Source organism: Schistocerca serialis, chromosome 4, assembly GCF_023864345.2.
Source record: "Schistocerca serialis cubense isolate TAMUIC-IGC-003099 chromosome 4, iqSchSeri2.2, whole genome shotgun sequence".
In the NCBI taxonomy this organism is placed as follows: domain Eukaryota; kingdom Metazoa; phylum Arthropoda; class Insecta; order Orthoptera; family Acrididae; genus Schistocerca; species Schistocerca serialis.
In genome coordinates, this window is record NC_064641.1 from 777823478 (window position 1) to 777846213 (window position 22736).

The 22736-nt window shown below is 38.0% G+C and overlaps 1 protein-coding gene across 2 annotated transcripts in view; it reads right to left on the reverse strand.

Moving 5' to 3' along the window:
- Positions 1–22736, reverse strand: part of LOC126473340 (uncharacterized) — a 138788-nt gene that overhangs the window by 10656 nt on the left and 105396 nt on the right. For both annotated transcript variants that reach the window (XM_050100336.1, XM_050100335.1), the window contains 2 exons: positions 6229–6515; positions 2051–2233 (listed from right to left, as the gene is read on the reverse strand). In XM_050100336.1, coding sequence (XP_049956293.1) covers positions 2051–2233; positions 6229–6515 — 470 coding nt within the window. The remainder of the gene's footprint in view (positions 1–2050; positions 2234–6228; positions 6516–22736) is intronic.

Here is a 22736-nt window from a genome sequence, read left to right on the forward strand (position 1 = left end):
AGGTTGTAGGAATTCTGTGAGAAGGTGCTTCATATAGTGTTTTCTTCAATATATTTCCATTTTCTTGCAAATATTCAAAATGTTCACTCCTACATAGCTCCACCATTTCACATTATTACTCACTACTGAGCTAGAAACTTTGGTTGTAAGGGTTTGTACCTAAGTTTGAGTAGTTTCTGAGGTGGTAACAGAGAAACTTTTTATTTATATGCCTCTCACAATTTTAATGTCCTGTAACACACAGCCCATGTCCAAGGTCCACATGCAATAACCACTCATAGACAACAGGTGGCAACACTAGCAGTGGTGGGTATATAAAGTGTGTTGCCTGTGGGGAAGAGAGCCAGGGTTGCAGAAACAGTGCAGTCGTTGTTATTAGAGCAGAGCATGACCATTGGCTTCCAGCCCACCCAAGACTGGTAGCATTTTCAAAGAGACTATTTGCATGCTGCTGTGGTTACAGTATACCATTCATGGCAAAATGGCGCTATTCAAAGTCCGCACAATGTAGTGCACCATGAATCATAGATCACAGGGGTGACGGCTGCAGAGACGTGTACAGATGAATAGACATGTAACTGTTAAGCAACAGACCTCCCAGAAGAACCAAGGGACTACCAACAGTGTCTCCTCAATGACCATTCAACGAATATTGCTGCATATGGGCCTCTGCAGCAGATGCCTGGTTCGCACACCCATGCTGAATGTGGATCATCAGCAATGAAAGCTGGCATTTGTATGCCAGTGCTGCAACTGAGTGTCCACTGAGTGGCGACAGGTGACCTTTTCAGATGACAGACAATGAATGGCATGAAATGTCTGAAAGCAAACATCTTGCAATGATTGCCAAGAGTGTTCAGACCAGAGAACAGAGAATTATGGTCTGGGGAATTTTCTTTTTGTAGTACTGAACAACACAATAGATCAACAAAGTATGCATCTGTTCTTGGGGACCATGTCCACCCGTACATGCAGTTTGTTTTCCTTCGGCACAATGGCACTTACCTGTGCACGACAACACAGCTCGCATAGCTCGAAGAGCACCAGGATGAGTTTACACCATACCACCCCCTCCCCTCCCAGGTTCAAACCCAATCGACAACCACCACGATCGAGCTGTTCATGCCATAGATCCTAAACTGAGAAACTTAGCACAGTTTGCCACGGCACTGGAGTCACCATAGGTCCACACCTTCCAGTACCTCGCTCACTACCTGCCTGCACTTCTCACAGTGGTAACCACTGCAAAAGGTGCATATACAATTTTTTGACAAGAGGTCACATTAAAGTAACTGGACCGCATATAATTTACAAGTACTTTGTTTATGCATGTTTATAGTTACAGTGCTAGCAGCATCATTATAAATGTTCTATGGGCCATAGCAAAAACAACATCCAATAGTTCAGTGTGTGAGATTCAATCACTAATTACATGGCTGCCAGTAACTGAAGAAAATCAAGAAAAATAATAAGTACAGTACAAGAATTGTCAACATGGAGACTTGTCTGAATGCCAGCAAACTTTAGTGGACATGATTGTTTTGTTGGTGTGTATTTACCTTCAAATTTGAATTAATGGCTCTGCCTTTAACTGTTACATTGGACTTTGAACAAATACAATAAGTGTTATAACTACAGTTACTTATGGCTCTGCCTTTAATTGCTTCACTGGCTCTCAAACACATACAATAAGTGTTATCATTTCAGCTGCTTATTTCATAATTGAAATTATTCATAGCAGAGCAGTTCGACATTATATATTTGTTTTCAAAGTAATTGTGCAGCACACGACACTGTCATAAGCGGGTAAAATGTCAAGACAACATTTTTAATCTGCCGCTTGCTGGAGATACATCATGCACAGTTCATTGTACTGTATTCATTACATACAGAGTCTTCCTTAATATGAAAAGTTTCTTCAATTTTTCCATGGATCACTAACACACAGCAAATCACTAAAACTAATAAGCAGACAACATAACTTCTGCAGCATTCACAAATAAACCTGACATACAGTGCATTTCCACAGATTAAAAGCATAAATAATTACCTCTCTTAACCACAGCTCATCAGCTAGTAGCTCATTGAGGATTTCCATACTGTCTTTGCTTGGGTTGGAAGAGCGCTTGTCTGCAACCCTCTTTGCACACTCTACATACATATGGTATTTTTGGTGAGCTACCTTATTATACAGCTCAACACGTGACACACACACTTTGCAAAGGAGGAAATCCTGTAAAGGCCAAAATTATGTAAATAAATTCTAACACATTTTAGGTTACATTTAATTGATAAATGTAAACCCCATTCTCTGTTGCACAGTTGTCTGAGGGGACTTAACAGATTTTTTTATACATTAATTATTGAACTGGCTCCCTAGCCTGATGTTTGGTATTTTCAAAATTCCATATTCCATAAAAATATTATAACAGGTTGCTAAAGACATGGAGACTTTTAAAGCAAATAATGTCTTTATTACAAAAAGTCAAGAGCAAATATTATGAATCTGCAGCATTAAATACAGACTCCCATACTAATTTTACAATAACAGAAATTCCAGATAAAAACAAATGAGAAAAAACAAAAATGATGAAATACAACCATTCATTGGTAACTGAATGATTCGTGGTACACAGAAACACAAAACAGCATAGCGATGGTACTAGATTTCAAGCTACTACCTTTTTTGTAGATTATGTACACACACACACACACACACACACAGTGACAGTGACACCATATAGCATCCACCTATGGAGGAAGTGGTTGTCGGAGGGATTGCTTGTGCTGACTGGATTGAGGGAAGGTGTGTAGCAACTGAGAGAGAATAAGATGTACTGGGTAAGGAGGTGATGGGGAGGTTAATAGAAATTCACAAGACTGAGAGGGAGGGGAGGTTTGTGGAGAAAGGTTTGGTCAGGGGAGACATGGTGTGGAAAGTGACAGGAGAGAAAGAGTGAGGATACAGCTATTGCATGGGTTGGGAATTTTCATAGATTTACGATAGGCAAAGAGATGTGAGGGGGCATAGCAAGGAATCAAACTGCCATGGGTATTAAATAGTTCTTTAAGGGGACCACACCCTGCCTATCTAACCCATGTTAATTTAGGCAAGTACTTGACCCATTTCTGAAAAAACAATTTGATGTATTACCTTATTATTTTTACTGTATGTTACATGATGCTAATAGAGTCAACTGTACTAAAATCTACTTTATCCACTTTAGTTTTTAAGAAATACATTTTTAAATTCATTAACAAAAAATATTAAGTTTTTTCTGCAGAAAATATTTTTTGTGAACTTCCTAATGGGGGAATATTAATGAATGTAGTACCAGAGGTTGCTTTTTATGTTATGCAGAGTCTGTGAAAATTTCATTCATTTATCTACGATAGTTTCTGATATAATGGGTCATATGTACTGAAAATTTTAGTTTGCAGGAAATTGACTTTCACAAATCCCAAAAGTTTTTCTTTACTTACAGTTAATTAAAACTGTCCTGCTGCATATGATGGCCTTTCTTTGGCCTCTAGCAGGTCTTCCAGCTTCTTTTTCACCTTCCTGGATGTTTTTCTTGCTTTCTTGGCCATATTAGATGCAGATCTTTCTGCATCGGCTATCCTCATTTTATCGCAGTGTTGCAGCCCAGTAATCATATTTTCACCAGGATTAATTCCCAGCTTTTTCACTACCCAACACTTTCCAATATTAGCAATGTTGCAGCCCAGTAATCATATTTTCACCAGGATTAATTCCCAGCTTTTTCACTACCCAACACTTTCCAATGTTAGCACAACTGAATGTAATAACAGCATCACGAACTCCTAGTTTCATTGTATGCAAGCCCAAAAATACAGTTTTAGGATGGCAGTTCTAAATTATGCTGTTGAAACATTCATTTGAGTTCTGTGTCTGCCCATGCAGACATTTCCTTAGACCAAGTCTCTGAAAATAGGTTTAATTGCTGTAATAACAGCAGCAGGAAGAGAATGCTGGTGAGGATAAGATTCTCCAGTTGCCTGAGCCCTATTGTATTTGCACCACGAATTTTCTCCTGATGGACACAATCCATGACATGGCTTACCATCTGTAGAGGACTTATGGAAGAATATGGCCCAAACATCTCTCTTCATTGTCTCCAGATTTTCTTTATTTCTCCTAATTGCTGGCCCATAGTATACCTGCAAGTTTTGTATTTCAGTTTTAGTTAACCGACTCTGTCCGGTCAACAATTTTCCATCTTCTAATTTTTTTCCTTTCATATCAACAGTTAGTTTTCTTAGCTTTGTTCCCAAACGTTTTTGAACATGGCCTACACATTCTATTTTGCTAATAATGGCATCTCCATATGGCTTAGAGTTCACCACATTGTCGTATGCCTTACTGTCACCATCACTCAAATATTTGGTGTACCATATGCCTCTTGTTTCTACGGAGCAATGAAATATTTGTTGTACTCCATGAACTTCCATACCACCACTTGTTCCTCTAAAATTAGCCAAACAGTTGTGTTCTTTATGTTCTTTGACTTTACAACATTTGCAATATTTAGACATTATCTCCTAATCTAACACTTTACTGGTGACTACACTCGTGGCAGTCATTACTCCATTCAGAGAAGTATGTCCTCTTTTCTGCCAACTTCCATCAAGTACAACTGCAATATCCGAACATCCATCATTTTCTTCCATTGCTTTCCTAGCAGCAAGTTTCATGCTTTCCTCACTGACCTCACATACAGCTTTCTTTAATATTGCAGTCAGTTTTTCAAATTTATTTGGTGGTTGATGGAAGTTCATCACTGAACAAAATGTTCTCCCTGCAGCCATGCCCTTGCCAATGGATCGTAAGGCATAAACTGATCTAGTATTGATTTCATAAGGGCCACTTGCATCAGGTTTTGACGAACTCATAAATGAAATCACAGCTGAGCATTTAGTGCAAATTAAATCCAAAGCAATTGCTAGGCCTTTTCTCCCACTGGCACTCACACATTTTCACACACTGTGACTCACCACTGTCTACATTGTACTTCAAATTTAGAAATTATATCTGATAATATTCTCAAATTTATAATGATGTTACTGTACCCCTTGTCACTTACAGTAAATTTGTTGGAACTCTTTTGAAATGTTGAGAGCTTCTTTGATGATGCACTTGTTGAAGAATTACAATTAGAAACATTGTTGCCAGGCGACATAACCTCTTGTACAGAAAGATTTCTAAACTTGTTTCCTCTAAATTGTCGTTTCTTGAAAATGCCTTTACGTTTTGTCATCTTCAATAAACACACCAAAACACATGTAAATAAGCACTGCAAACGTAAGTGTAACAACTACTCGCAACCACACTTGAACAAAACTAACCGTGTGTTTGAAAGCGTGTTGTTTACAAACAGCAGAAACAAAAGGATACCATTTTTTTTTCAGCAAAATCCTTTCCAGAGTACTTTAATAAAACCTTAATCTATTGAAATGTGATGAAAACAAAAAATTGATTTTTTTCTACCTGAGCCACGGTGTGGTCCCCTTAAGTCACTGGTGTTGTGTTGTACAGCATGTTAAGCAACTGAACTGTCAATTTTGCCATTCGCCACAGTTTTGCAGTGCCCATTAAAGTGAGTAGGCAGCTGGTTAGTTCTCCTCTTCATATAGAATGATGCACAGTAATTGCAGTACAGTTTGTATACAACGTGGTTACTATACATGAAGCACTGACTTTAATGAGACAGGAATTGCTGATTGTGTCGGAAACTGGTGTATGGTATACTTTAGGTCTGTGCCTGGGTCAGCCACAGTGAAATGAATTACTATGAGCAGAGAAAGCATTGGGATGGATTAAGATATTGTGTATGTTTGGTGGATAATGTAGTACTTTGGTTGATGATGAGAGGGATTTTGGGTACAATACCCCTCATCTCAGGGCACTATAACACGTAGCTGCAGCTTCAGCGATGGAACTGGCTATATTTTTCAAGACTTGGATAGTACTGGATCATAATAGGAGTGCTGATCAGAGACTGGTTCACAGTGGTGACAGGTTTGTTGGTGTTAGAAGAACAGATAATACAGGAAATCTGTTTCTGGACTATATGTGCAGGATGCTGCATATTTTTAAAGGCACTGATAATGACATCAGGATATTGGCTAATCCTGCACTCCACTGCATACGAAGCACCAATGGGCACCAAGGCTGTAACATAGAAGTTTTACACCGTATCTCCTTACCTTCTGTGATGCCAACTTGGGGTCTGGAGGACAGCCCTCAAGAGTTGTTCTGTCATATGGCTGGCCATACATTTGAACACGGGCTGTGGCACTACTGTGTTCACAGGCAATGCAGGGCATTGCACCTTCCCCATCACCATCTGTTGGCTCATCAATTACATTGAAACACGGCCAAGTTCCAACACTAGTTCTTAGAGTGTTTGGCCACTTGGCAATCCTTAAAAGATGTTCCATTCTCTCTTCTGTTACTTCATCAACTGTCTTTAAGTTTGTTAAAAAGTAATCATCTACAGAGAGACAGAAGAAAATGACTTTTTTCCTCAAGTTTCTTGTATACAATTCAACAATGCATTGTTGCTCAACAAAATTGGAACCAATTATTAATTAACCAGTAACTACAAAAAGCTACATCAACTAGAGAACTGGTAATATGAAAACACATAAAATACATTTCTTGCCAACATTACACTCACTAGCTATAATAATATTGCTACATTCTTGGAGATTGACAGAGACACAGAATAGGAACCCTTGGAAACTGCAAACTATGAATATCGTAGCCAATGGGGCTGACAGTGGTGTATCAAGTGGGCCACACCTCTTGCAACATTCAGTAGCAGTATTGATGTAGATCTATGTGAGAGAGTCATTTAGATGAGAACTGTTCATAAGAAATATTTTATCTTTTCTCCATGGATTCATCTTTAAAATTTCTATCTACCAGCCATTTGTGATCCTACACAAGGTTCTCTGAATTCTTTTAATCTTTCCTTTCAGGGCAAATTTTGTAACAGAGAGAAATTGTGTGACATTTAGAAGTAGTTTAATCAGTTCCTGCTGTTGTGAAACTTACTGGCACATTAAAACTGTGTGCCGGACCACGACTCGAACTCGGGACATTTGCCTTTCGTGGACAAGTGCTCTACCATCTGAGCTACCCAAGCACGATTCATGACCCGTCCTCACAGCTTCAATTCTGCCAGTGCCCCGTCTCCTCCCTTCCAAACAGAAGCTCTTCTGCGAACCTCACAGAACTAGCACTCCTGGAAGAAAGGAAGAGCTTCTGTGAAGTTTGGAAAGTAGGAGATGAGGTACTGGCAGCATTGAAGCTGTGAGGATGGGTCGTGAGTCGTGCTTGGGTAGCTCAGATGGTAGAGCAATTGCCTGCGAAAGGCAAAGGTCCCGAGTTCGAGTCTCAGTCCAGCACACAGTTTTAATGTGCCAGGGAGTTTCATATCAGTGCACATTCCGCTGCAGAGTGAAAATCTCATTCTAGTTCCTGCTGTTGTTAAATATATAATTCACAATCCTCACTGTCTCTGAACCACAATAAAACAGGAAATGTATGTAAGTATTCTAATCCCTCTTCTGTTTGCTATGAATCTGTTATGTAAATTTTTTTGCTACACAACCACAACATTGTGTAACTGATATACAGTGAGAATACTGCATTTTCCATAACAGAATGCAGCACAAACACTGGTATTCTTGCACTGCAAGTAACTTTCATATCATTAAACAATGGAATCCCCAGGTTGGAATATCAACAATACAAAGAAAAGATAGATCGCTACTTACCATAAAGACGACACGCTTAGTTGCAGACAGGCGCATTTAAAAGAATTCTGTTCCGAGCACCTAGAGATGACGGTTATGTGTGTAAGGTGTGCTTGCTTGTGTGAATGAACGTGTGTGTTTCTCTTTCTTTTTCTCATGACGGCTGTGGCCAGAAGCTTGTTTGTAAGTGTCTTTTAATTGTGCCTGTCTGCAACTTATTGTGTATCTTTATGGTAAGTAGTAACTTATCTTTTCCTTACATTGTTTTATATCATTAAAGTATTTGATAAAATACATCTATAGACATTGTGGTTAATTAAGTTAAATATAAGCAGTGCAAGTCACAGCTTAACTCTTGGCCACCACAGATCCTGCTGATGCTTGCCACTATGAAGAGTTGCGTATAACTCTCCTTCCTCATGACAATGACGACGATAGTGTAACCATTGAAACATATAGTGGATGAAGTAGACTTAGTGACTGACACAGAATTACATAGCTTTTATTTCAAAAAAGGTTCTAATTTTAAGTTTTTTCTGTCTTTTCCGTGCCTGTTTTCACCAAAAAGTGCACAGCTGACCATACGAATCTCTAGCCTGCAACAAGGGCTAAGGTAACTGCAGCTAAGAGCATCAGAGAACTGATAAAGTCTCTGGTTTAGGCCCTTCATCACACTCTACATTAGAGAATCCTGAATGTTTTACAAACATACTGCAGATCAACAGACATTATGAGGTGTCACCTTGACCGATAATTGCTTATAGATTCCAACAACAACCAATTACATAATGAGTTACATCACACCTTCTTTTCTATTCATCATTCATATCACTTTCCTACCTAAGGTATCAGCTATGAGAGTCAGCTGTGGAGAATAGTAGTTAGTAATGTAACAGCTTGGGGTAATTTTCATTGCATGCTTTGTGTTTCTAAGGAGCATTTTCATTTTATACAAAAGAATGTTTGAGAGGGCACAGAAAATTGTTATGATCCCGCAAAATGAACTCGGTACAGCACTTTAGCTAGGAATAATTAGCTACGGATACAGGGTGGATGCTCACAGCTGTTGCTGTTACAGCCATACAAAGTGTTGACCTACCTCCATAACTGGGAGATACGGCCAGTCATCTGAGCTGACTGACAAGACCTTCAGTAAACACAAAATGTGTGCAAATGGAAGATACGGACTTACCAACAAGCATAACTTTATCCAAGTCCAGAGAAGGCACCTGCAGCAAGTTGTGACATGCAGTGCTTATAATTAACTTTATTAACCACAGCATCTATAAATGTGGCATAGCAAATAGTTTAAAGATATAAAAGTTACTCACAGTGCAAGAAGAATGGTATTAGAGCTATATTCTTATGTGGAAGATGGTATATGCTCTCTGTACGTCAGCCACACAATGTTGTGGTAGTGTAGCAAAAAAGTTGCAATTTTCACCAAAGAATTTACATAACACTGCCGAAATCACAGGCCAGTTGTGTGAACTTCAATCACAGGCAAATATAAATAACCATGGCTTATATTAAATTCATCAAGAACTATTATTGTTTAGTTTTGTGGACCAATAGACAATTCTAATCTGTTGGTACAGAAGATTGTTTGTGCTCACTAAATGCCGCTGGCCTTAAAGTGACGATTACAAGAAAGCCTACTTCAAATATTCAGTGAGAGTTGTAGCACTCAAATAGTGGCTCATTATTTAAGTGTCGCTAACATTGAGTAAAAGCATATTTCAATAAACAGTGAACTGTAAATTTTATGTGATAAACTGGACCACAGTTACACATTGCCCATTTGAAAATGACTGTTGTTAGGAAGATTGAAATGCAGCTGATGAACTTGACAGGGAAGAAGTACCTACAGACAATATAAAGGCTGTAGAATTGAGTGAGGAATCAGGACTTTCAATGTGGTGTAATGTTAGGGAACCAGTAATGTTGATTATTACTCCAACTACTAGTAACAGTAGTGGTGTGCATTCAGGGGAAGCAACTGAAGCACTGCTTCAGTAACAACAGTTGTAACACTATATAATATAATTATAATCATAAGGTTATTGAATAACATCTAGATAAAATTGTTAGATTTTTTTTAAAACACACAGAACTAATAAGTTCACTGATACAGCATTGTGAGCTGAAACAATATCCATGTATCTTAGCTGACCAACTAGAAAGTTGCACTTGCACCTCTTTAGGTCACAGGCAATGTGCGTGATTTTCTGCTACAACCTATGCTTGCTTTGGATGGGCATATAACACAGAGACAAAGTGTATCAACAATAGTACCATATTGCTTGCTCAGTTTATGGGTTTGGCAAGTGCGTACAAAAATACACTACTGGCCATTAAAATTGCTACACCACGAAGGTGACATGCTACAGTCGCGAAATTTAACCGACAGGAAGAACATGCTGTGATATGCAAATGATTAGCTTTTCAGAGCATTCACACAAGATTGGCGCCGGTGGCGACACCTACAACGTGCTGACATGAGGAAAGTTTCCAACCGATTTCTCATACACAAACAGCAGTTGACCGGCATTGCCTGGTGAGACGTTGATATGATGTCTCGTGTAAGGAGGAGAGATGTGTACCATCACGTTTCCGGCTTTGATAAAGAGGATATTGTAGCCTATCTCGATTGCGGTTTATCGTATTGCGACATTGCTGCTCGTGTTGGTCGAGATCCAATGACTGTTAGAAGAATATGGAATCGGTGTGTTCAGGATGGTAATACGGAACGCCGTGCTGAATCCCAACAGCCTTGCATCACTAGCAGTCGAGATGACAGGCATCTTATCCGCATTGCTGTAACTGATCGTGCAGCCACGTCTCGATCCCTGGGTCAAAAGATGTGGACGTTTGTAAGACAACAACCATCTGCACGAACAGTTCGATGACGTTTGCAGCAGCATGGACTATCAGCTCGGAGACCATGGCTGCGATTACCCTTGACTTTACATCACAGACAGGAATGCCTGCGATGGTGTACTCAACGACGAACCTGGGTGTACGAATGGCAAAACGTCATTTTTTCGGATGAATCCAGGTTCTGTTTACAGCATCATGATGGTCGCATCCGTGTTTGGTGACATCGCGGTAGACGCACATTGGAAGCATGTATTTGTCATCGTCATACTGGCGTATCACCCGGCGTGATGGTATGGGGTGCCATTGTTTACACATCTTGGTCACCTTTTGTTTGCACTGACGGCACTTTGAACAGTGGACGTTACCTTTCAGATGTGTTACGACCCGTGGCTCTACCCCTCATTCGATCACTGCGAAACCCTTCATTTCAGCAGGATAATGCACAACCGCATGTTGCAGGTCCTGTACGGACCTTTCTGGATACAGGAAATGTTCGACTGCTGCCCTGGCCAGCACATTCTCCAGATCTCTCACCAATTGAAAATGTCTGGTCAATGGTGGCCTAGCAACTGGCTCATCACAATACGCCAGTCACCACTCTTGATGAACTGTGATATTGTGTTGAAGTTGCATGGGCAGCTGTACCTGAACACGCTATCCAAGTTCTGTTTGACTCAATGCCCAGGCCTATCAAGGCCGTTATTATGGCCAGAGGTAGTTGTCCTGGGTACTGATTTCTCAGAATCTATGCACCCAAATTGCGTGAAAATGTACTCACATGTCAGTTCTAGTATAATATATTTGTCCAGTGAATACTTGTTTATCATCTGCATTTCTTCTTGGTGTAGCAATTTTAATGGCCAGTAGTGTATGTGAAGCTGCCTGAAAGTATCTCGTATTATAATATAGAATTCTAAGAAAAAAGGAAATAATTAAAAATGGAATTAAAAATGGATGGCCAACATCAGAACTATCGGACTTGGTTCAACAGTGTGAAATGTATACCAAATGTGACTGGTTAGCTGGTAGCAGTAACCTAAATGTGTTGTTTTGCTCGTATTGTCTGTTGTTTGGAAAGGATAGAAATACTAGTTGGACCAAACCTGAGTACATACATTTGGGAAATCTAGAGAAGTCAATAACCAAGCACAAATGCTCTGCTGACCATCTACGATCATCTGTTACTAGAGCTACTTTCGAGGAAAATAAAATACAAACAGCAGTTGATGAACACCTTAAAAAAGAAATATCTCTACACAGTCAGTCAGGTGGAACAGGGCATCCTAAAATTCTGTGTAGGCAAATTATGTGGAACTGCTGAAGTACACTGCAGACTATAATCCTCTTTTAGTGGAGCACACAGAAAACCTCCACTGTGTTTAAAGAAATTTCTAATTGAGTTCTAAAATGATGTAATACAAGCTGAAGTTCAACTGTTTTATCAGCTATGAAATGGGAAATTGTGGATGTTCTTTTGTAGCCATCATGGCTGGTAAAACTCAGATGTGACAAATAATGCAAAGTTTTCTATTGCCCTGCGTTATGTATATGAAAGAGTGATAAAGTAAAAATTCTTGGGGTTCAACGATACAAATAGTGACAAACATGCCTAGTTACTGCAGAACTTATCTGTCATTTCTTATCAAAATCAGGTGCACTGAAAAACATTTGACAGTGCAGTAACTGTGGTGGGAATCTGATTTGGGTAGATGCCTTAATCAGTCACACATCCTGAGGTCACAAAACCCACTTTTTCACCACTGTGCCCATGTAATGAACCTCCTTTTGTCTCAAAATACCAGCCAAATACCAGAGGGTAAAATGTCTTTTAGTTCACTTAATGGACATACAGCTTTTTCTCCCCCTCCTCCATAATCTCTTAAATGAGTTACATTTTTGCAATGTTGTCTTCCATTTGTCTGTACAACATGATGGAATTCCTCATAAAGACTGGTAAACACTGTGTCCAGAAACAGAACTAAAGTATGTGATGTGTTTAGTGTGATGCTAAGGTATTTTAGTACCCCCATTAATGGCTTGTTGGCAATTTTGGAAGACTTAAAACTTGTTTCTCTCTTGAAGACATTCAAGAAAATATTTACCTTCGCCCATGCAAGTGATATTTTGCATTGTGAACAGAAAATCCGACACTTGCCACTCCACTGCCATGCTACATGACTACTGTGAATAAGTTTTCCAAGAAATCTTGTCTCAAGTACAAAAACCTTCAAAGAGTAAAAATATCAACTATAAATGCCTCTATAATGAAATGTTTGATAACTCTGATAGCGATCTGGATTTAAGATTTCAAGATTATTCTAAACTGAAAATTTTAAAAATTTTAAATTTACCACTACATGAAAACTACGAGCAATATTCTAACCAGTTTCCCAAAAGCTGCTTCCAAAGTCTATAAGATGCACATGGAAAGTTCTTAAATATTATTTGATTGAAAAATAGTTTATAAATAAAGCCATGAGTGAACTCGCACAACTACTGAGCACCAATTCAACGCTAAACAAAAATTTCCAGCAGTTTAATATGTTAGTGCCATTACTGTATACAAATTTTTGTAATTATGTCTTCAGTAGAAAGGAAATTTTCAGCATCAAAGATAAGCAAAAGCTATTCTCAAAATTCTACTGGAGAAGAGAGACCCTCTCACCTTGGAATTATTTTGATTTAAGCTTGCCTACTAAAGCCAAAGAATGGAATTTCAATTGTTTTTTCTTGCAGAAATGATCTATCGAAGTGTCAGGGGTGGGTTTAAAGCCAGAAACAAGTTATTTTGTATTAAAGATTGCTTACAGTAATATAAACTGATAATAGGTCTAATTGTTGCAGTATCTATTCTTTCAATTTAAATTATCACCAGTTCTGATTTCAGTCTTTAATATTTATTATTTTAGTTTAAAAGATTACCAGTTTTGAGTGTTGTCGAGGGAAGACAAGCCCTTGATTTACAACTGTTGACTTACTTAGTGCTTGATTTGTAATGGTATGCACTGTTATGCTGTACTGTACCTCTGATGATTGAAAAAGATATCACTGCACATTTTGAGATGTGATATGACAGACCTTCTGCTGTGATTCAAGCAATGTAACACAAATGTTGTATTCACACCTCTAAAATGTTTTAAGAGGTCTAGATTTCAGAAACTTCCCCCAGAAGGTCAAAGTATCAGAACTTTTTTTACAGATCAAGAACTGCTAAACTTATAATATAAATATTTAAAATTAATTAATTACTAATAATTAATAGTCTAATTATAATATTCAGTGCTAATACAATGATAATTAACAGTATAATTATAACATTAAGTGCTTTGGCTATCTGCATGGTCACTGCATGCCACTGGATAATAGATTGGTCAATGACAATATGTTACTTAGAATTCTGAAGTCAATTGAAGCTAACAGTCAGGAACAGAAATTTGCAGCTGAAGCTAATTCTCTGAATGGTGAAAATCATTTTGAGGATCAAAAGAATCATATTAAAAAATTGCAGGAAGTGCTAGCCAACACAAAAATAGGAATCACAGACCCACTTACTTCTAAGAAAAATAAAATGTCAGAATTTCCAGCAAGCTATGAGAAAATAAAAAAAAATCAAATAAAAATAAAAGTTTAGCTATTCATAAACATCTGCAAAAATCTGTTGATGAAGGGGTTGGTCAAGTATACAAAAAGAACACCAACATTACGACTAATTTGTAGTATAAATAAAGACATACTGAAAAATTAGTCCTTGGACTACAAGAACAACGTAGACAGCTTGGAAATAAATACATTAAAATCCCATTTTTACATTTCTGTATTTTACCTTTTCCTGCTTTTTACATTCATTCTTGTTGGACCCAACAGAAATTCTGTGCTCTCCACACAATGCTTTCCCATCATTAATGACTCCATGTCAGAACATTTCCTACATTTTAAGTTTTCTTTCACACTATCACAACTGTTAACACTAATTTTCATACAGATTTCTGCAAAAACTGCATCATATTCTTGCTCAAAGTCAGCCTTGGAACAAAGTGAAAAATGCAGAATATGTGCAAAGTTATTGATCATGTAATGTAGCATTAGCACGGTAAGTAAGATTTTCATTATCAGCGAGCTGGGGCATGGCCACCTGCATTACAGGTTCATGTTGTTTGGAAGGGTGGGAAAGTATGCTGAGTCACTGCCTTAATAATAATCACTATCTGATGACAGTGATTCTAGTACGAACCTTCCTTCTGCTCATTCAGTTGTGTGACAACAGCTTTAATTTAATTTCACAGTCATTTATACAAATAAATACATTTTTGAAGACAGCGACCTTTATAATGGGCTTTCACAAATCACTGTTACATCCACATGAGTTACACTAATTCGTTCTAGGCGTGCAATCTTAGGTTGGTATGAACTGATGTCAGGAGTAAACATTCCTACTCGAGACGCTCCTTAACATGATGACAATTTCTACCCTCTTTCTCACCTAGGACATCACTGAACCAAGTGATTTCCTTGCCACCAAAAAGCTGTAGATTTTGTGCCTATTGTTCTCTGTTTACGAAGACTGTCAACTTTAGTGTTTTAATGAATAGTGTGATACAAGTTTTATTTGCCATAATTCTATAATGATTATCAATAATAAATCTCACATAAAACATGAATATCTCTCTAATGTGGTTCCATGAAAGACTTTTGCATCTTTGTTTTATTTAAACGACTGGACATGATCGGAAAGAAGAGTGAAACCCGCATGCATGTTTGCGTCCGTCAGCACTCAGCCACTGCCTTTGTGATTACCACGAGAACAGTGGCTAAGTGCTAACACAAACAACAGTGCATTTTTTTCCCTTTGTTCCAATCATGTCCAGTGGTGTAAATAAAACACAGAAGCAAAAGTCTTTTGTGAAACCACATTAAAAAGATATTCATATTTTAAAGTGAGACTTATTATTGATAATCATTATAAAATTACAGTACTGGTTAAAACACTACAATTGACAGTCTTTGTAAACAGAGAACAATAGACATAAAATCTACAGCTTGTTGCCAACAAGGAGGTCACTCAGCTCTGGGATGTCCCGTGTGAGAAAGAGGGTAAAAACAGTCCTCTTGTTACAAAGCATCTTGAGGATGAATGTTGACATCTAACATACCAAACTAAGACTGCACGCCTAGTACAGATAAACGTATTTCATGCGTAAGTAACAACGATTGATTACAGAATGGTTGTCTTCAAGATTAGTGTTTATTTGTATAAATGACTATGAAATTAAATTAAAGCTGTTGCATCACAAGGCAATAAACAGAATGAAGGTTGCTGCCAGAGTCATTACAGTCAAATTGTTTAAGTTGTCATGACTGAAAACAGAAGACAGTTGACAGGAAATGTCCAAATCGTACCAATGTGTCACAAAAAGAACTAGACAAGAAGTCTTCTTGTCACTAAAAATAAAAATGATTACCACACATTTAATTAAGAATTCTGAAACAAAATATGCAAATACATTAAGTTTCACTAATAGTAGTCAGTAAAATTTATATTCTATCTTTTCCATACAGTTACTGCTTTTCTGAATGCAACAACGAAGCTGTAATTATAACAATTGTCCCAAAAAGATAGTGCCATACTGGTAATAGTAAGCAAACAAACAGTAGCGTAAAAATTACATTCTGTAGTAGCTTGAACCAGTGCCTACAAGTGAAAAAATTAGAAAAGTTAAGAAATGTATCAGATCATGAACTTAATTAGCAAAGGACCTAGGAATTTTCGCTTCCACCCTGAACATGATTGTGAGAAATCAGTCCAACATCAAAGCAACTGCGATACAGTCTGGTTCCATGACAAAAAATCTGCATGCATTCAGCCATCAGCATATGATCGTTTGGATAAACTCATTGTAGAGGGATTTGTTAGTGTGAGAGCATTGAGAGTTCCACTTGATGGCAACGTATTGCGAGAAGAAGTACTTTAGTTTACTGCAAAAATGGGTATTACCAACTTCACTGCATCAAAAGGCTGGCTAGATCAATTTAAAACCCATTTTAAAATTGTTTACAACCAACTGTGTGGTGAAAGTGTAAGTGTTGATACTGGAACTGTGAACCAATGGAAAACAAGAACTGCAAAATACCTTTAAACATTATGACCAAAAAAATATTTTTAATGTTGATGAAACTGGTCCCTTTTACAACACATTATCAAAAGATCTTGAGTTTCAATGGTGGGAAATGCCATGGTGGGAAACCGAGTAAGCAGACGGCAACCATTTTACTTATGGTCAACGCTGTCTGGTCTGAAAAATTAGTTCCTCTGATAACAGTTAAATTTCTGAAGGCAAGGCGTTACAAAAATGTGAGAACTATGGCCACTAATTATGATTCCAACAGCAACGCATGGATGGCCAATTCCATCTTCACATCAACTGAATGCTAAAATAGATGCAAAAACAGGAATATAATGCTGCTACTTGACAGATATCTCAGCACATCCTAACAACTGCAGCTCATCAATAATAAGTTAAGTGTCCCTGCCTCCTAATTGTATGACTGAGTTCCAATTGTTAGATATGGGAATCATTCATTCATTTAAATAGAAATATAGAAAAATGCTTGTCCAGAAGGCTGTATTTATGCACAATAATGGTATGCACCCAAAATCTATGACCATATCACTTTTGGATGATATGTATTATGTAGCCACAGCACAGATGAATGTGACTCCTTTTAACTATTTCTGATTGTTTCATGAAAGCAGGATTTAAGTTCACAGAGAACCCTCAGGAACCACCACAGTCCAAGATTTTTCTGTGATATGCAAATCATCTATGTTTCAAGACTATGTCAGTATTGATGTTTGAGTCATTGCTTCAGAGGTGATACAGTTAATAGCATCATTACCAAACGTTTTGAAGAAGGGAAGAGAGATGTGACTGGTGAAGATGATGATGAAGATAATGACCAAGAACCAGTTGTGTCAAGCATTAGAGAAGCTACGGAAGTATTAGTATTTTGAGGCACTACATTGATAGAGCATCAGGTGATGATAATAGATTTGATGCTTTGTATACTGTGGAGAAACAAACAGAGCTAACTGCTGTTAGAAAGAAACAAAAATAATTAATTATTTCAGATTTTTTAAATAGCCAAATTTAAATTGTTTTAATCTCATATTTTTGACAATATAATGAGAGTGACAGTAAGAGTAATTTATTCATTTCTGATTGTTGTGTTTCCCATGCTTTCCTGTATTTTACACTTTTTTGGGTCAGGGTGCTGAAAAGTGTGAAAGGGGGTTTTCACTGTTATGTTGAAATCAGTTCACTTGCAGTAAAAAAAAAAAAAAAACAGTTACACGAACAAGTTACCACAATTTTGAAGAAAAACATCTAATTATCTGTCACATTTTTAACCTCTATTGTGGATAATGGAATGAACACATGCCAGTTCCATGAATTTAAGCCAAGCCATGATTTCATCCAGGCGAATTCATTAGAAAATTTAAAAAAGCCTTATCATGAAGTGATTGGATTGATACAGATAATCTGCTGAAATATTGGTATTTTAACAAATTTATCTTGATGACTAAAAAAAAAAGATGAACTTGCAGCCATATTAATTCCAACAAATTCCTCTAGTTGTACATGAAAAGCTGGCTTTTATACACTACAGAGAAAGTTTATTCAGTGGTTGACAGAACTGAAGGACGGAAGTGAGGTAATTTTTCAGAATGAAGACTCTAAAGACAGAACCATCACAATGAGAATACTGTAGCAATACAAAATTAGAAACCAACAACAGAGAAGTAACTGAAATGATATAAACACACAAAATGATAATCACTGGGCACAAAGCAAGGATTCTGTTAACCATTATAAAGATTGGATGTGTTGTGTCCTGCTACTAGTGCACCTGAGTTGTGAGTGTCCAAATGTAGTGTCACCACGCATGTGTGATAAATCAACTGCCAACTGGCTCAGTGCAGACCAGCCACTAGAGGCCACCAGTAGAAAGTGTGCACATGGCACAGTCTCTGTGTGCTGTCTACTGGCGATTTGGACCTATATACACTTGCAGCAGTGGTGACTCATGCTCATGCTCATTATGTTCTTTTGGTTTGTACTGATAAATCAGTTGTTCTGTGTATTGCTTATGTTGCACTTTCTGTATGATTCTTTTGTCTTGTTACGTGTGGAACCGCAAGATGTTTATTTCTGATATTGTTCAGAGTTTATGAAACAAGCCATATTTGTGTTACTTAAATTGGTTTCATATATTACTTGGTTATGACACAAGTGGCAACGAGGATGGGATGGTTTCTGCTTGTGCAGTCTTTAAGTGTGATTTCATCAGGTTTAGTCATTATGGTCGCTGTGCTACCAGCCCTGACTGAACAGCTTACTTTGGCAGTAACCATTTTGTTGGCTTCCATTAACAGACAGAGTAATGTTCTGCCAGTCTATCCACTCAATTTTCCTCTGTATGATTATTCAACCAAGGATTGGGATGCTGACGAAAAAACTCATGCAGCATTTTTTGGCTTTTGGTTTGACAGACTCGAATTTGTGCAAATCCTTATTATTAAGATGTATCAATTACTGTGTCAGAGTTCCCCCTTTACAAGAACCAGCAGCTCTTACTTTTGATCACATGTGCAGTTTATTGTCCAACTACCACCGCATGTAATAGCAACACAAGTTGAATTCTACCAATGCCATAAGAAACCAAACCAGTCGTATAGGGCCTGGGCAGCTGAACTTCACGACCTTAGCCGTAAGAGTCAATTCGTTACTGATGCCCATAATGACTCTATGGTGTGCAACGCAATTATCTGTTTAGCTCTAGACAAAGAAGGGTAAGGATTTACTCTGTGAAAACTGCACACTGGCAGAAGTTATGCAAAAAGCATAATCTTTTGAAGTTTCTCAGGCAGCAGTTGACCAAACTGACGCATCAGGCAATATGGCAGTAGTGTCACACGGTGTGCCCTCTAGGATGACTGAAAGCTTACATGAGTAAGTGGCAGTAGCGGAGGTAAACATGCAGGCCCAGCGCCTAGCAGACCGAGGCCGGACCAAGCAGCTGTGGCCACACAGCGCCAGCATCAGTGTTCTCTGTTTCTGCATTGTCCTTTCTGTTTTGTCCAACACAAACGTTTGGTGTACCCTAAGCACTGGGTTACTTGTAATGCTTGCCAGTCTCATTCACCAAAGGTCGCTCAGGATATGGACATGGATGTAAACTGTGCGATTCCAATGCTTGTGACTTCTTCCCAGTTGTTTATCAAGTTAAGTGTTTTTCATCAAGTACTATGGCTGCAGGTCAACATAGGTGCTGCAGTGAAGTTATTGAATTCTCATTCTCAAACCTATGTGAGTTTAGGATCACCACTGTTGACACTGGTCATGCAGAAGCTAGTCGGTTATAACAAACAGAACATTGTAATGTTGGGACAATTTATGGCATCTGCCTCTTATGCCTGCCTTATCTGAGACTGCAGATGTGTGCGCAAGTTGCGTTTATGTGTGTGTGTGTGTGTTTGTGTGCATGTGTGTATGTGTGCCTACTGTTGACAAAGGCCTTAATGGCCGAAAGCCTTAATTGTGTGAATCTTTTTATTGTGCCTATCGCGACTCAGCATCTCCGCTCTATGGTGAGTAGCAACTTTCCTTCTCTGGTATTGTTACATTCCATCCTGGATTTTCCATTGTTTGATACAACAAGGTTATGCATTTGTAAACATAATGCCTTCAACAAATTAGTTCAATTGTGATTGCATCATAAAGTCATTCCCAATTGAATATGTCAACCTATGAGCCCAGGTCTTGTCATTTGTGGGAAATTTCAATCTTCTGTTTTAACATGAAGAACTGAGGCTCATAAAATACTGGGTAACACCTATAGTGCGGCACCTATTACTGAAAGAATGTACAGAGAATGGTGTCAATGCTTCAAGAACAGTAATCTGACGTTGAAGGCTGGCATGGGGATGGAAGAGAGAAGGCGTTTGAAGCTACTGAAACCAATGGAAATGATCACAGGACCTTCTTATCGAAAGCAAATGATGTGTTTGAACCATGCACTGAAGGACAAATGGCCACAATACAGTGATAGACATGAAAAGGTGATTTTTCAGCATGACAGTGCTCAACCCCATGACATAAAGCCCATCAAAATGCAATGGGAACAAAATGGGAGGTTCTACCCCACCCACCATATTCTCCAGACTTTGCTCCTCCCTAGTACCACTTTTTTCAATCAATGGCACATCACCTGGCTCATCGGCACCTCTGGTCATATGAACAAAAGCAACATTGGATTGATTCACGTATATCCTCAAAAGACACACAGTTCTTTTACTCGAGGATTCATATGTTGCCCAAAAGATGAGAGAAAATAGGGGCCAGTGATGGCCAATACTATGAAGTGATTGGCATGCCTCATTAAGAAGCCTAACATAATCCTTTGTAGTTATTACTTTGTTCTATACATTCAAGGAGTACATATGGCCTGACATATGATGTACGAGTTTTGATCTTCTGCTTTTAATAAGACGGCACATGTGAGAACAACAAACACAATATGCCAGTGAGTATTGCACCAGTAGCTTACTTAATGTTATTCACCACCTACAGACAGGGTCTAAATATCTTTGTTCATACCATAACAGCTGTGCCTATACCACAATATGTTAGTTTTCTATATTTGTTGTCTACTGTACCTAATCATGTACACTATTGTACTGTTTTTGTACCACATATGCACAGACATTCAATGTACACCTGTCCACATGTAGCAGTGATGTAGTAAAATGTGAAGTGAACTGAAGCTTAAAAAATGTAAGTAACTTTGTTTATGAAGTATAAGTAATGCGAGAGCTTGCAGACAATTAATGTATAAACTGATTTCACTATTTTGTGAATAAATTACAGGTGTTCGAAAATGATCCATCGTTAAAACTGCTAGTTACATAGATAATAAACAGATTAAGGCCACTTGGAGCATATTTTCATCCTCAAAACACATTGAGGCTGTGGATACCCACAAAAATAAAATTTAAAAAGATTTCCAGTATTGGTTTTGCCACTCTTGGTGTCACTACCAATCAGAACACCATTTATGTCTTTAAATTACTGAACAATGTGAGCTGGCTGCTAATTAATAAGTATCAGGTTCCAAATCAAAATGTTTGTGATTCAATCCTCAGTCAGTCAAACCACATCCCCCCCACCTCTTGGAATGATCTGCCCTACAAAAAAATGCCAAGCTGCACTGTTGTTTAGGGTTCATCTTACACTTTAGAACCTCTTATACCTGGATGGTCATTTCAAATAGCACCTTGACATTCAAATACATCTTTACGTTAATGACAGCTTTAGTTAGTACAAATATCAGTGTGGAACAATTACTTATGTATGCTATACTTCTCACAGCACTCTATGCTACAATCACACAATATAGTTCTTTCACAGAATACTTTCAGGAAGCTACTCATATTTTACGGAAGTTTCAGGCAGGATAATTTTCATCAGTGTATATTACTATGAACTTTATGAAAATGATATTCATCAGTAATTACAGTTCGAAAGGGATCTTACAAGAATATAAATTAACAAATATGTCAGATATATGTGAATGATTTTCCTTTGGGTGGCTGTTCTCATACTTTTTAAATGAGTAACTCACAATACACAAAATATGAATCTAACTACACCTCTTAAATCAGGAAATAAAACAAAGAATACAGAGTAATTCAACCTAAAAGCTTACATGGAAAAAATTAAAGATTGGAGACAAGACCATTTACCTTACATTGGTATATGCAAAAACAAAACAGCATCTTTCCATCTGACAAAGAAATGCTGATGTCAATAAGCTCAGTGCATATTAAACCCTAAGAATTGCTCAATATTCAAAGGCAAAAATGCCCTTACAAGATGTTACTACCGTCCAAAAATTAAGTACAACCAAGAAAACAGAAAGTGAAAGGAGAAAAAGTGAGCAATCTAAAACGGGCATCAAGATTTGAACTGCGCGGTCTGCATAGCGAAAGAATGCTCCCTGCTTAAGTCAGACAT